The sequence below is a fragment of the Talpa europaea genome, assembly GCF_964194135.1.
Source record: "Talpa europaea genome assembly, chromosome: 4".
Lineage (NCBI taxonomy): Eukaryota > Metazoa > Chordata > Mammalia > Eulipotyphla > Talpidae > Talpa > Talpa europaea.
In genome coordinates this window covers 86,798,249-86,815,759 of record NC_140070.1, presented here as the reverse complement: position 1 = coordinate 86,815,759, position 17,511 = coordinate 86,798,249, and the positions used below count along the sequence as shown (strand labels likewise).

General features: G+C 38.5%; 1 protein-coding gene across 1 annotated transcript in view; it reads right to left on the bottom strand.

Annotated features, from left to right (window-relative positions):
- Nucleotides 1–17,511, bottom strand: part of ADGRG7 (adhesion G protein-coupled receptor G7) — a gene marked incomplete at both ends in the record, with an annotated part of 78,437 nt that overhangs the window by 27,295 nt on the left and 33,631 nt on the right. Inside the window, 3 exons of the mRNA XM_084232642.1 lie at nucleotides 12,296–12,392; nucleotides 13,092–13,438; nucleotides 16,574–16,686. Coding sequence (XP_084088768.1) covers nucleotides 12,296–12,392; nucleotides 13,092–13,438; nucleotides 16,574–16,686 — 557 coding nt within the window. The remainder of the gene's footprint in view (nucleotides 1–12,295; nucleotides 12,393–13,091; nucleotides 13,439–16,573; nucleotides 16,687–17,511) is intronic.

The following is a 17,511-nucleotide window of genomic DNA, read 5'->3' as shown; positions in this document are numbered from 1 at the left end:
TGCAGGTAAAACACCATGATTATACATGCCAAGGATTTCTAAATTGTTTTGTAATTTAAATCATTAGAAATGAATCTGAACAACCCAGGGGGAAATTGGGATGAAGTTCACGTCTCTGTAATGAATTTAAAAAATCTAAAGGAGTGCCACTGACCCATTAATAGAACAGATCTGTGCCTAAATAAAACTGTAAGAATGAATCATTTATCATCAGGATTTCAGGCTTCCCTTTCTTTTCATCTGTAGCTGGAGCACAAGCCTCCTGCTGTTCTCCATCTTGCAGTCCCCACAACACAAGACATAGGAAGGCACTTGGGTAAGAATTTAACAAAATCCTGCTGAGAAATACTTTTAAATCTCCAGAAGCTCTTCTGGTGACTAAGCAAGTAGCCATCAAAGGTTTGAAATGAAAGAAATGAATGCACGGCTTCTTCAAGCAGACCAAAAAAAAAAAAAAAAAAAAAAACCACAGTTAAAAAAAAAAGGGAGGGGGGATATGATACAGAAAGTAAACAATCAGTATTCTATTGAATAAAGGTAGACTTGTGAATTAGGAAACAATTGGATAAATTGATATTTCACCTGCATGAGTGTTGAGTTATTAAACTTCAGAAAATACAATTTTTGACAATTAGTAGTTGTACCCCAGACTTGTGTGTGCACAGGCACACAGACAAAAGTATCTGTACAGTTCCTCAGTTACCTCAAACAGGTAGGGACACCTGGAAGGGGAATGGGTTTGCCCTCTGGAAGTGTCTTTTTGGAGGAGACTCCTCTCTACCCCCTCAAACCTTTGTACTGCTTGGAGAGATAGTTGTGGGTTTATTATCAAGATAGCCTTTCCCTTTGTTATTTAAAAAAAAACCTCAAATTTTGAGAAACAGACTGCTAAGGAAAGGAATGGATCCTATAGTGAGACTAACTTGTAGTTATGGAGTAGAATGTCTAAAATTGAGATTGGAGGGCCTCCCCCGTGGCGCAGCGGTTGAGCGCTGGGTTGCGAAGCTGCCCGCGGCCTCTGCGTCGCCGGTTCCATCCCCAGCTGCTTCCCGGCCACCGGAGGAGGGTCCCGCATGGCGCGCAGACTTCTCCTGCTGCCCGCTGCTCCCCTCAGCAGTGTACTTCGGTCCTTCTGCCTGCTCTGCTCCCCGCTCTGGCTCAGGTGAATTCTCTCACCCTCCCGTGCGGAAGGAAGGAAGGAAGGAAGGAAGGAAGGAAGGAAGGAAGGAAGGAAGGAAGGAAGGAAGGAAGGAAGGAAGGAAGGAAGGAAGGAAGGAAGGAAGGAAGGAAGGAAGGAGGAAGGAAGGAAGGAAGGAAGGAAGGAAGGAAGGAAGGAAGGAAGGAAGGAAGGAAGGAAGGAAGGAAGGAAGGAAGGAAGGAAGGAAGGAAGGAAGGAAGGAAGGAAGGAAGGAAGGAAGGAAGGAAGGAAGGAAGGAAGGAAGGAAGGAAGGAAGGAAGGAAGGAAGGAAGGAAGGAAGGAAGGAAGGAAGGAAGGAAGGAAGGAAGGAAGGAAGGAAGGAAGGAAGGAAGGAAGGAAGGAAGGAAGGAAGGAAGGAAGGAAGGAAGGAAGGAAGGAAGGAAGGAAGGAAGGAAGGAAGGAAGGAAGGAAGGAAGGAAGGAAGGAAGAAGGAAGGAAGGAAGGGAAGGAAGGAAGGAAGGAAGGAAGGAAGGAAGGAAGAAGGAAGGAAGAAGGAAGGAAGGAAGGAAGGAAGGAAGGAAGGAAGGAAGGAAGGAAGGAAGGAAGGAAGGAAGGAAGGAAGGAAGGAAGGAAGGAAGGAAGGAAGGAAGGAAGGAAGGAAGGAAGGAAGGAAGGAAGGAAGGAAGGAAGGAAGGAAGGAAGGAAGGAAGGAAGGAAGGAAGGAAGGAAGGAAGGAAGGAAGGAAGGAAGGAAGGAAGGAAGGAAGGAAGGAAGGAAGGAAGGAAGGAAGGAAGGAAGGAAGGAAGGAAGGAAGGAAGGAAGGAAGGAAGGAAGGAAGGAAGGAAGGAAGGAAGGAAGGAAGGAAGGAAGGAAGGAAGGAAGGAAGGAAGGAAGGAAGGAAGGAAGGAAGGAAGGAAGGAAGGAAGGAAGGAAGGAAGGAAGGAAGGAAGGAAGGAAGGAAGGAAGGAAGGAAGGAAGGAAGGAAGGAAGGAAGGAAGGAAGGAAGGAAGGAAGGAAGGAAGGAAGGAAGGAAGGAAGGAAGGAAGGAAGGAAGGAAGGAAGGAAGGAAGGAAGGAAGGAAGGAAGGAAGGAAGGAAGGAAGGAAGGAAGGAAGGAAGGAAGGAAGGAAGGAAGGAAGGAAGGAAGGAAGGAAGGAAGGAAGGAAGGAAGGAAGGAAGGAAGGAAGGAAGGAAGGAAGGAAGGAAGGAAGGAAGGAAGGAAGGAAGGAAGGAAGGAAGGAAGGAAGGAAGGAAGGAAGGAAGGAAGGAAGGAAGGAAGGAAGGAAGGAAGGAAGGAAGGAAGGAAGGAAGGAAGGAAGGAAGGAAGGAAGGAAGGAAGGAAGGAAGGAAGGAAGGAAGGAAGGAAGGAAGGAAGGAAGGAAGGAAGGAAACATGCCTCTATAAAAAAAAAAATTAAAAAAAAAAATAAAATTGAGATTGGAAAGTCACACTTGGAGTTAAATCTGACAGTGTGGAAAGCATTACAGGTGACCTCAGATAAAATGTTCAATTCCTCAGTGATTCTGCCATGAAATATTCTTCCACAAAGACAACTTGATTAGTATATACAGCACACACTTGAAAAAAATTCCCTCTTAAGCATTATAAATTCCCAAGATGTTATCAAGACCCTTCAGGCCTTTAGAAAAGCCTGAAACAAACTAAATGATTGGTAGTACAGAGAGCTGGGATTAGACCATTAAGGAAGGGTGTGGCCTACCCTGAAGTCACTCTTTAATGGGTCTTTGAAGAGATGACAGTATTTCCAAGGAAAGTGAGTTAGGGGGTTTCTGTCTGACTGGCAGAGCGGGGAGTAGTGGGGGGAAGCATGGGCTACTGAGCCACAACTCCTGGAGAGAGATTTTAGGAAAACCCAAAATAATCCCTCCTCTTTCTAAATATATCCTAAAGAAAGGTGACCCTCCTTGCCTGTGCATGGATAGAAAGCAGGCGAAAAGGCCCAAGATGAGGCAGATCATGTTACACATCCTTTCTTTTCTTTCCTACTTCCATTATTATCAGCCACCTCGTGCCTTTCCTAACATCTAATACTATACCCAGGAAAGCCTCGACTCAATTATTTATAGCTCAATGTGAATAAATTTAAGACAGTAGGTGTCTTTTACGGTAGTTCAGTCCTGTGCCTGAGCTAGGATAGGAAGTTAATAATTTAATTGCTGTGAATTACCCCACTCATGAGATTTTATATCTTATCCATGATCTCTAATTGTGGAATTAAAATTTTAAAACTCATTAAAATATGTTTCATTCTAATTAAACAAAGAAAATAGTTCCTGGACTGTTAGGCTCCTAAAATCAACTCAGACAGATAGTTTCCTAGTCTACAGGTGGGCATAGTCACCCTGGAAATAAATAAGTACCCAGATACCACAAAATGTTACTTCCATAGGAATATCTGACGAACCTGAAAAGCCTTTAACTTACATGTTACAAATGAGTGTGGTTATAAAATACCAAGCATTTAAAAGTATTTATCACTAATACAAATATGGATATAGGCTAACAGACACTCTCATATATACTACTATAAACTAAAATCTAATAAGCCCTTTTTTGGATGCTTAGAAAAGATAATATTGTTTTGAGCCAACAGATGTCAATAACACTGAAATAATAAATTATTAGGGTTTTCAAAATCATATAAACTTGGCAAATAACTGAAATTATAGTTCATAAAATTTGTATATCCATAGTTTATTACTTTAATAACATTTAAAAATAAATATTTAAGCGGTACTTAATTTTTACTTAATTACATTTAAACCATCAACAAAAGTGCTATTTAGGAATTTTTCACATTTTGTAAAGATAAAATGGAAGCAAAACTGTCAAATACATTTTTAAATTCTTTATTGTTATGGACTTCCAAGCACTTTTAATTGAATACAAAGGATCTAAAATTTACCTAAAGTATAAACCCTAAGCATAAAACTCATGTTAATGAAAAGATTTACTTTGCTTTATATCTGGTATGCTCAATAAGTTGATTTTAGCTGTCATTCAAAAGTGAGTTAGAACAAATATGTGCAATCAAATGACCATAGAATCTACCTAACAGCTGATGGTGTTAAGAAATTACTATTCATGGGGCAGATCAACAGGGCAGCGAGGAAACGCTGCGAGTAAGGTCTCCCATTAAAAAAAAGTTAATAGGGAGGAAAAGCAGCAGGTCCCAGTGAGAACTGGGACACGGAAGATAAATGGACAACTCCAGCAAACTACCCAAAGAAGAAAGTTGCCATAAAAGAGGACTAGAAGGGGGAAAAGCTCAGAACCCTGCTACCCATCCCCATCCACAAAGTCGGCACTCTCCGACCAACAGAAAGGAGGAAAAAAACAAAAAAAAAACTAAAACAACCAACAAGAACAAACTATGCATCAAGCAGGACTATGAGTGGAAAGGAACTATTTTAGCCACCACACCCCGTGAACTGGAGCTGTGGAGAACCCTGCAGGATTCGCCTCGGAGGTGAGCGAATGGCTCCAGGTGCCATTAGAGAAAAACAAAGACTCCCGGAGACCTACACACAGCCCCAGGCCAGCCAGGAAGCTTGTGAGGAAAAGCAGAGCGCTTGAAAAGCAAACGCGGATTGTGGCTGCCCAGGTCCCCGCGCTTGCGACCTAGGCTTGCGGGGAGATGCGCGGGGGCCATCACTGAGGTGAATGTCCCTCACTGAGTAATCAGAAACCAGGCACCTGGACACGGGAGCAGGGTGCAAAAGGCGCCATTTCTGCGGACACTGAACTGGGCTACAGCCCGCAGCCTGGACCTGAGGGCTTTGGAACTGAGACCCGGGGCACGAAATTAGGAGCGTGGGTTCCCCACAACGGTGGGGCACAAGGCAGACACAGCACCCCAAAGCCATTGAGGCATTCCCCACCACTCCCACTCTGTTTCCCGTCCCACAGGGTGGAAAAAAAACAGCTCCCCAAGGACACTAGGAGAGATCTCTGGCGCCACCTAGTGACCAGAAAAAAAATCACCAACACACCATAGAACAGGGACCTTTCTTCAGTAAAGACTGCTTGAAACCAGCAGAAGGCTCCCGGAGGAGTCAGTGATGAGCTGGGAAGTTCACCCACACCAGGCCCTACTGACCAGCAGTCCGAGCCCAGAGCGGGAGCAGGCACCCATGGTCAGGGCAGATCGGGCACGCAGAAGAGTGTGCCTCAAACCGGGCGCGCAGGGAGCGCGTCCTGCATCGCCATTTTATAACAGGGACATTTCTTCAGTAAAGACTGCCTGAAACCAGCAGGAGGCTCCCTGAGGACACAGAGGTGAGCTGGGAAGTTCGCCCATGCCAGGCGCCTTCTGGCCTGCAGTCCGAGCCCAGAGAGGGAGCAGGAATCTACCGCCGGGGCAGACCAGGCGCGCAGGGAGTGCATCCCACATCGCCATTTTAGAACAGGGACATTTCTCCAGTAAAGACTGCCTGAAACCAGCAGAAGGCTCCCGGAGGAGCCGAGGTGAGCTGGGAAGTTCGCCCACACCAGGCCCCTTCTGTCCTGCAGTCTGAGCCCAGAGAGGGAGCGGTAGCCGGGGCAGACCAGGTGCGCAGGGGAGTGTGTGCCCACATCGGCATTTTAGAACAGGGATCTTTCTTCAGTAAAGACTGCTTGAAACCTACAGATGGCTCCCGGAGGAGCCAGAAGGGAGCGGAGAAGTTCACACAAGATGCCAGCCAGTCCCAGCAACACAGCGTCCCAATGCATATAGCAAATTAGAAAACAGACAGTAGGGAGTAGAAGAACCACACGCAATCCAGCAACTCCTCAGGAAAAAAGCACACCACAAAAAGAAAACCACCCCCGAGATTGCAATGATAGTAATTTGGAAGAACTTCTGAGCCTTCCAGAAAGAGAATTTAAAATTTCCATGATTAAAAAATTGACAGAAGTCATAAAGGAAAACAATGATAAGGGAAAAATAATCAACAATCAGAAGAATGAAATTGAGTCCCTAAAGAGGGTAGTAAAAGAAATGCAGGAGATCAAAGAATTAATGGAGGTGCTAAAGAACTCTGGGAAAAGCAATGAAAGCAGAATAGATGAAATGGAAGAATGAATAAGTACTCTTGAAGACACAGAAATAAAAAGAACCAAAACAGAAAAGGAAAGAGAAGTAAGAAGGAAAAAGACTGAACAAAGACTTCGGGAACTATCTGACTCCATGAGGAAAGGAAATATAAGAGTTATAGGAATACCAGAAGGAGAGGAGAGAGATGTAGGAACAGAGAAAATATTCAAGGAGATAATTGAAGAGAACTACCCAAACGTGAAGGAGATGAAATTGATATACAAGAAGCAAGAAGAACACCAAACTTCCACAACAAAAGGAAAAATACAGCAAGACACATAATAGTAAAGCTCCCAAGAATCCAGAAAAAGGAAAAAATAATGAAACTGACAAGAGGGAAGAAACAGACAACATTCAAAGGAAAACCAATCAGGCTGACATCAGACTTCTCTGAAGAAACACTATGGGCAAGGAGAGAGTGGAGGGACATAGTCAACAGACTCCAAGAAAACAGATGCCAGCCAAGAATACTCTATCCCACAAAGCTCTCCTTCCTCTATGAAGAAAGAATAAGGACCTTCCCAGACAAACAGAAACTCTGGAATTTCATTACGACTAAACCCCCACTCCAAAAAATACAAGGAGTCCTAAAGCCAGAACCTTAGAGGGACGAATAACAACGAAAGGAGGCCAAAAAAAAAAGTTATTAAAAGAATAAATAAATAAAATTGAAGGAAAGACAAACACAATGGCAAATACAGATGCTAACATATCAATATTAACTCTAAATGTAAATGGACTAAACTCTTCAATAAAAAGTCACAGAGTCACTGGCTGGATTAAGAAACAAAACCCAACCTTTTGCTGTCTCCAGGAAACACATTTAGCTACAAAAGATAAAAATAGACTCAAAGTTAAAGGATGGAAAACAACCCTACAAGCAAATGGAGCAAAAAAGAAAGCAGAAACAGCTATACTCATATCAGATAAAACAGATTTCAAACTCAAAAAGATAAAAAGAGACCCCAACAGTCACTACATTATGATCAAGGGGACAATACTTCAAGAAGAAATAACACTCATTAACATATATTCACCTAACGAAGGAGCACCAAAATATATCAGACAACTATTGTCATCTCTGAAAACAGGCATCAGAGAAAACACATACATAGTGGGATACTTCAACACACCACTATCAACAATGGATAGATCAACGAGACAAAAAATAAGCAAAGACACTAAAGCTCTAAATAAGTATCTAGAGCGCTTAGGCTTAACAGACATCTATAGAACACTAAACCCAAAAAAATTTGAGTACACATTTTTCTTAAGCACACATGGATCATTCTCCAGGATCGATCACATACTGGGACACAAGACAAACATCAACAGATACACCAAGAGTGAAATCATACCAACCATCTTTTCTGACCATGAAGGCATCAAACTAGAAATAAACCATAAAAGGAAGGCAAAAAACTCTCCTACCTCATGGAGATTGAAAACCACACTTCTGGAAGACCACTGGACTAATAAGGAGATCAAAGAAGAAATTAAAAAATTCTTTGAATTGAATAACAAGGAGGACACCAATTTCCTAAATGTATGGATGCAGCAAAAGCAGTAATAAGGGGAAAATATATAGCAATAGAGGATCACATCAAGAAACAAGAAAGAACTCAAAGAAACAACCTAATCTCGAAGCTCAAAGATCTAGAAAAAGAACAAAAAAAAAAAAAACCCCAAACCAGTAGAAGAAAAGAAATAATAAAAACCAAAGCAGAAATAAATGAAATTGAAACTAAAAAACAATCCAAAAGACCAATGAAACCAAGAGCTGGTTCTTTGAAAAAATCCATAAAATAGACAAACCCCTAGCCAGACTCACAAAGGAAAAAAGGGAGAAAGCACAAATAAACAGGATCATAAATGAAAGAGGACAAATCACAGCAGAAATCAAAAGAATAATCAGTAACTACTATGAAGAGTTATATGGAAACAAGTTCAACAATCTAGAGGAGATGGACAAATTCCTACAACTCTACAATCACCCAAAGCTAGATAAAGAAGAAATAGAACACCTAAACAGACCAATTACAAGCAGCAAAATTGAAATGGTAATCAAAAACATCCCCAAAAACAAAAGCCCAGGACCTGATGGATTTACAAATGAATTCTACCAAACATTCAGAGACGAATTAGTGCCTATCCTTCACAAACTCTTCCAAAAAATTGAGAAGGAGGGGACAATACAAAACACGTTCTATGAAGCCAACATTACACTAATACCAAAACTGAACAAGGACAACACAAAAAAGGAAAACTACAGGCCAATCTCCCTAATGAACACTGATGCAAAAATCCTCAATGAAATTTTAGCTATCATAATCCAACAATGTATCCATAAGATAATTCACCACAAACAGGTAGGAGTCATGCCAGGGACACAAGGATGGTCAACATCCGAAAATCAGTCAATGTTATCCAACACATCAACAAAAAAATATAAAAACCATACAATAATATCAATAGATGCTGAGAAAGCTTTTGACAAAGTGCAACACCGACTCATGATAAAAGCCCTTGAAATTCCTGGGATACAAGGAACATACCTCAACATCTTAAAGGCCATCTATGACAAGCCAACAGCCAGTATCATTCTCAATGGTGAAAAGCTCAAAGTATTTCCATTAAGATCTGGAACAAGACAAGGATGTCCACTCTCACCACTGCTTTTCAATATAATACTGGAAGTCCTAGCCAGAGCAATAAGAAAAGAGAAGACATACAAGGAATCCAAATAGGAAAAGAAGAAGTCAAACTATTACTATTTGCAGATGATATGATAAAATACATAGAGAACCCCAAAAACTCCACAGAAAAATTAATTCAACTCATCAATCAGTGCAGTAAAGTGGCAGGATACAAAATCAATATGCAAAAGTCAGTCGCCTTCCTATACACAAACAATAAATCTGAAGAAGAAATCAAAAAAAACATCCCTTTTATTATCGAAACAAAAAAATCAAATACTTGGGAATAAATCTAACAAAAGAGGTAAAGGACCTATACAAAGAAAACTATAAAACACTGTTAAAAGAAATAGAAGAAGACACAAAAAAATGGAAACACATCCCCTACTCATGGATTGGAAGAATAAACATTATTAAAATGGCCATCCTACCAAAAGCAATATACAGATTCAATGCTATTTCAATAAAAATTTCAGTGTCATTCTTTGCGGCAGGCTGCGCCTCCCATGCTGTCTCTTGACATGGTCAGGGCATTGGGGGAGACTCCTGAGAAGCGGGGAATTCCTGTGCTCCCCCGAAGAGGGAAAGTTGTACTTCCCAGAAGAGGGGAGTTCTTGCGCTTCCCAAAGAATATCTGACCTAGGGAGTCTCCATGGCAATGCCTGCTAAAGCTCTCCTCTTTGTTCTTGGTTAATGCAGAAATTAGTTAGTCATTAATTGGCATATGAAAACCCAATTCGGATCTAGACGTTAATTGATTTGTTATTCTTGCACTTGAATTAATATCATAGAAAGTAAATAATGCAAAAGGTATAGTTAGGAAAGAAATGTTCCAGCCCTGAGAACTATGGAGAACAAGCTGCCCTGAACCAACTGTGCTTGGAAGCCATAGCCTGACATGGGGGGGGGGTACATGTTTGCACCAGCAGTACATTTCCTGGTGTTTGCAAGAGGTCAATAGTTCGCAGGCCTTGTGGAGGTTAGGAATTTCTAGTTAGGAGTTAGACTTCAGTAGAACTTACTTAAATTTGATGAGTTGTTTCAGACCACTTTGAAGTAATCAATATATTAACCAAGTTAATTGAGTGCTAGGAGATAGACTGATTTTAGTAATAGAATATAGAATAGGAATTTTACACCCACTTTGTAACTGGGAAAGTTTAATTGCTGACAAATGTTGTGCTGTCATATATGATTGATAATGTTAGTAAATGAGCTGTATTTAGGAAACTAATTGTTCTTAAGGTTACCAGAGAATTGCCCTTTAGGTGTGAGACCTAGGGAGTCTTTGCATGAGAAAATATGTATTGATTGTTTCTGTTCTGCCTCGATGCTTACACTGATGTAATCCCACCGCTTGCCTTAAGGTATAAATAAAGACCCGCTGAGACCCTCACCAGGAGATACTTGCACAAAATAAGGTGTCTGTGTCTTCCTCACTCTTACCTCGCTCCACTTCCCCTCAGCCCTCCAAGAGAAAGAGAAAAAGGAACTTTCACCAACTCTGTCCTCTCCTGTCTGAGATCCCTGACACGACTTCTAGCTGGGGTGGGTCTCCAGCAATTCTTCAAAGAAATAGAACAATTATTGATGAAATTCATATGGAATCACAAAAAAACCCAAATAGCCAAAGCTCTCCTGAAAAAAAAAAAAGGGAATGGAGGCATCACACTCCCAGACTTCAAACTATATACAAAGCCATAATCATCAAAACTGCATGGTATTGGAACAAGAACAGACACACAGACCAATGGAATCAAATAGAAAATCCAGAAATAAACCCACAGATTTATGGTCAACTAATCTTTGACAAAGGAGCAAAGAATATGCATTGGAGCAAAGAAAGTTTGTTCAATAAATGGTGCTGGGAAAACTGGGTCGCTACATGCAAAAGAATGAAGCTTGACCACTACCTCACACCATACACAAAAATCAACTCAAAATGGATTAAAGAACTAGACATAAGACCTGAAACCATAAAATACATAGAAGGAAATATAGGCAAAACACTACGCAATATGCACATCAAAGACATCTTTACAGACACATCACCCAAAGCAGTGATAGTGAAGGCAAAGATAAACAGCTGGGACTACATTAAATTAAAGAGCTTCTGCACAGCAAAAGAGACAATAACCAAAACAAAGAGAAACCCCACCAACTGGGAGAACATTTTTGCACACAACACTAATGATAAAGGACTAATCACAAAAATCTGCAAAGAGCTGATAAGACTCAACAAAAACAAAGAAAATAATCCTGTCAAAAAATGGGCAGAAGAGCTAAAAATAAATTTCTCTGAAGAGGAAATGCAAATGGCCAACAGGCATATGAAAAAATGTTCAACATCACTTGTAATCAGGGAAATGCAAATCATGAGATACCATCTTACACCAGTGAGAATGGCACATATTAAAAAAACTAGCAACAACAAATGTTGTCTAGGTTGTGGAGAAAATGGAACTCTTCTGCACTGTTGGTGGGAGTGCAAACTGGTCCAACCACTATCGAAAGCTGTGTGGAGATTTCTCAACCTACTAAACATAGAGCTTCCATATGATCCAGCAATTCCACTCCTAGGTATTTACCCAAAGGACACAGAAACATCAATTCCAAAGAACACCTGCACCCCTATGTTTATAGCAGCACTGTTTACAATAGCTAAGCTTTGGAAACAACCCAATGCCCAAAAATAGATGACTGGATCAAGAAGATGTGGTACATATACACCATGGAATATTACTCAGCATTCAAAAAAGATAAACACATGCGATTTGCAGCAACTTGGATGGCACTGGAAGGGCTCATGCTCAGCGAAATAAGCCAGAAAGAAAAAGAAAAATACCAGATAGTCTCACTCCTAGCAGGAATCTAGAAAACTTAAATAAGGGACCAGGAAAATGAATAACTATAAGAAATTGAAAATCAAAATCAACAAAAAACTATGAACCAGAGACACTCTATGGGGGGTGGGGGGTGGGGAGGGGAAGGATTGGGGTCAAAATAAGGGGGTCGCAATTGTATGGGGAATATAAAAATAAAATTTATTTTAAAAAAAGAAGAAGAAAAAATTTAAAAAAAAAGAAATTACTATTCTTATACTCAAATTGTTAAAATTTAGATGCTAAAATTTTAATGGTAACATTTAAAGTAATTAAAGCTTGTAAAATGTAATAAAATATAAAGCACATTAATAAAAAAGCTTAATGTATTTAAATTGTAACATGTTCTCTGAGAATTTGAAATACTCATCTAATATGGCATTTATAAAATGAGATGTATACAGTGATACTCGGACACAACATCACTGAAGAGTTACACTGCTTTGTCAAAGACATGGCCATTTAAAAAAACATAAACTCACAATGACTCTTGCCGGTACTTTAGCTCCCAATTTGAGTTGCCTGGATCCTGAGCATAAATAATTCCCAGTGTCACAGCCACCATTACCGCTGGGACTCCTATGTGATAAAGAGAGGCAAAGAATAAATAATTTACCCAAGCCTGGGATTAATTATAAAAGACCATGAATGAATTATGCATCTGACCCTTTTCAGGATATATTGTTCCTTCCACTATTGACAATGTGTTAAATATCTTACATATATTGGTCAACAGTGGACATTTTTCCTCAGTTAAGTGTTCTCCTTTCCATTTTAGTGTTGGCTCTCATACCAGTACTATACTATTTCTGATTTCTTAGTGACTCTTACCACAATTTCCATTCATAAAAGGTCTAATTTCTCTTTCACTTGAAAACATTTAGATTTAGGTATCACTGAAACAATTCTCTTTTGCTGGAACTCCACAGATTTTTCAAAATATTTTTCTAAAAGAGTCACAATGAATGTCTTTCTTGAAGAATTTCTTTTAAAGTAGCTAGGAAGTTACTTATTTGTGGTATAAAATCTCAAGTCAAATAAATGGAGATGTTAAAAGAAATTCACATCCTAAAGTTCTCTTATGAGCAATCCTATAGTATAGGACAGCTGCCTTAATTACTTCTTTCTCCTTCCCAGAAATCTGAGATACTAATCAGAAGGCACTCTTAAATTTTATTGGATTTTCCATGTACTGTTAGGCCTTCAATTGGTGCTTGTTTAAATTAAAGGATCGCTACAAAATTTAATTCCTAAGTATGTGGAGAAGTAAACACTTACCCCACGCAACTAAAGAGGCTAGATGAATGAAATATCGAGGAAGAGGCTTCATGGTCCTAATTAGAAGGTAATAGAGTTGTGTGGCACTGATACCAGTCCAGACAAATGTCACCAACAGAAAATAGTGCAGCAAAGCCGCAACTGCAGTGCATGTAGGGTTGGACGTGGCGGCCGTGTTGTCTGTTTGAGGCACTACATTCGGCTCCTTGTCAATTGTATTCTCAGGGTCACTTGCCTCTAAAGTCTTATTGGAGTTTTCAATTCCAAACACAAAGAGGAGGTTGAAAACCAGCATTGAAGTACACAGACTGACCAACACCCATGTTACTGAGGTTTTCCTGACATTCCTGAAAATAAATAAGTAAATATCATTTAAAAAACAAGCACAACTGCAAAAAAAAAAAAAAAAAAAAAAAACACCTTGTGAGGGAACAAAGAAATTTTAACATAAAATCAGCTCATAGCCCAGGTGACCAACTGACAAATCTACCTTCCCGATTTCATACTCTCTTCTTATCTCATTTCCACAAAAAAGTGAGTTAGAGAAAACAGGTTGATACATCCTTTCTTGAAACTGTGTTATAATCAAAGGTAATAACTATTTTCCAGTGAACTGTACTTCTGGGTCTATGTAGTCCCTGCCCAGGGCTCATTTGTGACTTGATTTAACTAAGAACACAACAGGTTTGACATTAGATCTACAATATTTTCATGGCCTACAACAATGTTTTAACTCCTTAAAAAAGCAACAGGAAAAAATAAACTTCCATAGCCAAGGAAAAAATTAGCTTCTAACATTAATATATACTCATGTTTATATTAATGCAGTCATAAAATATAAATTTGATTTTTTTTTAATGGAGGAAAGTTCCTACAGGGCAAAAGAGGTGATGGGCCCTTGAAAATTATGACAAGCTTTTCCTGATGTGCTTCTGGGAATTCTGAGTCACCATGCAGAAAGTCCAACTACCCCACTGAAGAAACCATAGGGAAATGTTCTGAGACTTTGTGGAGAGGAAGAAAGACTCAAAAGTAAGAGTCATTTCATTTTGCATGACAGACATGTAATTACATGGCATGTAATTTTCCTTCAAGGCACTTATCACAATTTGTAAGTATACATTTATTTCTACATATATGTATAGTAATATGCATGTATACACATACACATGTACCTCTCTCTCTCTCTCTCTCTCTCTCTCTAAATATATATATATAAATATATATATATATATTTGCACTATGTCTGTTTTTCCTCCCAGACACAAGAGATGGGAATGTAACCATCTTGTTCATAGTTTTGTATTCAGTCTTCACATGGTGCTTAGTTCATCATAAGCACTCAATGTAAAGAAGTTTTAATGAATGGGAAGAGACTCATAAAGTGTGAAAAGGTAAAGAAGAATCAAAAATAATTATGCTTAAAAAAATAAAAGAATCTGGTCTGGGCAAATGGATGATTCTATGACTACGGCAGAGAACATGAAAGATGTGTGAGAACCATTTCACTGCTCCTGAAATAGGGAAGAGCTTAAAGACTGATAGGGACATGAATGAACTCCCTCTGCTTATACTGCAGAGTACACATCTATGGAAATCATGCCGAAATATGGAAAGAATTACAGATTAGAAAATCATTTTCAATCTCTAATGTAATAATATACTCCAGTAAAGATGATTGGTAGATCCCAAAACTATTGAGCACAAGTTGGAGAACAGGATAGTCACAGAGTCTTTAAGTATCACCCCATGGATTACCTATTTACAAGAGAAGAAATAAAACTTCACATTGCAGAAACCTCACAGACACAAGAAATCAAACTCAATAATGGGACAAGCTGGTATCATGCACTCTTTGCTGGGTCATACTAAAAAGATTGAATGATTTAGTATTCTGACATATCCTTAATTGTAAAGCAGTCTACCTTTTACAAAATAACTCACCTGGATACTTCAAATGTTTAATATCACGAAAGACTAAAACAAACAAAAATAGTAGAATTGCTCTAGGCTAAAGGAGACTGAAGAGACATGACAACAAAAAGAATCAAGGGGAAAAAAAGTTACTGGAATAAGTGGAGAAATTTGAGTCTGGATTATGTATTAACACAAAAACACCACATGAATGTCAAATTTTCATGGGCTAAATTTCCCGAGTAAGGAGTATTAATCTGTATAAGAAAATGCCCTTGTTTTTAGGAGATACAAGTCTGAAGATTTTTGAGGTGACAATCATAATGCCTATAAATTTCAAAACCTCATGAAAAAAATAGAAAGAGATAAATTACTAATAATTGGTGAATTTAGGTGAAGGGTATGTAGGTATTCAGTGTTCTCTTTCAACTTTTATATAGGTTTTTCAATTGTAAAATAAAGCTTCAAAAAAGTTTTTAAAAGCAACAAAAAGTTTATTGAGCAACAAAAAAGTTTATTGAGCCTACTTCCCTTCTTCCCTTTTATTTTTTTGTTTAAAGAAAGAAAAAGTTTATTGAGGAGAAAAGGAACCAAAATAAAGTGGGACTCCCAGGCCGATGGAACTAGGCCAGGGAGGGGCAAGGAAACCCCCCAAAAAATGTTTTTAAGCAATACTTTTTAAATAAAAAATTTTAAGTATACACATCTGAGTAAACAGTGGTGAAGGAATTTCATAGGGCAAAATAATTCTGAAGGATAGATGAGTTCATCTTAAGACATCTTGAGTTTGACAGGAGAATCACAGAAGAATGCATGAAGACATACTATCCAAGACATAGTCTATGGATATCCCTTTCCTATGGGCCAGACACTCTGCTTAGCCCTGGGGACACAGCAGTGAAAACAAAACAAAACACAACAGCAACAGCAACAACAAAATCAGGGAAGGTCACAGCCCTCAGCAATTTCCCTTCTGATGGGGAAAACAGAGAGTGTACAAGAAAACTAATAAGCAAACAAGTTTACATTTGCAGGTTATTGAAAATGTAGCATGTGATAAAAAAATAACAAGTTGTATACAAAATTGAACTCTGAGTGAGGGGACCCAAGTGGAGAGAAATATGTGTCTATAGGTTTTCTTTAATTACATTATTTTAAACTATGGAACTCAGAAACTTTAAAAAGTCTCATCATTTGAAAACAAAACATTTCAAAAATTACTTATAATTTTAAAAAGTGTTTAACAATGTTTCTTTTACAGATGCAAATTGAGAGTTATGATTCTATTCAATACAAAGGAACTGTGACATTGATGAACCATGGCACCAAACTTGTGATTATATGGTACATAAAGGTACGTAATGGTAAGGAAAGGCACCTACCAGTTTGTGTTTTACAGATTTATTTGTGTGTATTTCTTAACCTGCTCAGGACTGAGTGTCCTCGTCTGTAAAACAAACATGTTAAACCAAATCTGAATTCCAATCTAGTTAAGAGAAACTGCACCCAGAGGAAATAACATCAGGATAGTAATTTCTCTCACAAGAAAAGCCTACTTCCCTTCTTACCTGGTGACAATTTGAAATATAATTGTGAGAGCCAGACCAGTAATGGACAGCGCACATCCAACAGTAGATAATATGTTTAGTGGCTCAGAATATTTATATTTCTCTTTGAAACTCTGGAAAATAAGTTAAGACTCATATTTCTGAAATGTCTATGAAAGTCAACATCATGGAAAATTTCAATGGTCAAAATAACCAGATAGGTCTTCTTTTACAAAACTGTTAGCATACATAAGAGAAAATAAATCAACTCCATATTTCTAAGCCCTTTACATGAAATAGAGGCTTGAGAACAGAGGGGAAAATATAAATTTCCTTAATGACCAAAATCTAAGTTGTTTTGACTAGATCTAAATTGACTAGTTTTTTTCACTTATAAATGATATTTACTTGTAACTATAATCCAAGGGGAAATCTGCACCTCTAAGCTGATGAACTAAAAATAAGGTTGCAAAAATATTTTTATGGATTTGGAAAAATGTTCATATTACCTATTAATATATTTTTAAAGGAGGTAGCATCTTAATGGCATATATCTACATCTTTTCAGAATTGTAGCGCATATTCACAGAAAAGCGTATTTTTTTCATCTGATAATGGAGTGATAATGGTGGTCACTATGTGGGTAGGATATATAAAGTTCCATTTGCTTGTCTATACTTTTATTTTTTAAACAATTAATATTAGAAAAGCAATATACGATTACTTACAAAATGTCTAAGTAAAATAGAAATATAATTTTAAAAGCATATTTCTCTATATTACCAGCTACCCCACATCATACCTTATCTCTTAAAATCCTCTCTTCTCAAGGTGTGTAAGCACAATTTTTATGTGCTTACAACTATTTTCTTTGTTTCTTGCACAAATATATAAGGCTTTGTTAATATAATAGGATCATCCATGAATTTCTATTTTAATTTAAGACATCATGAATATTT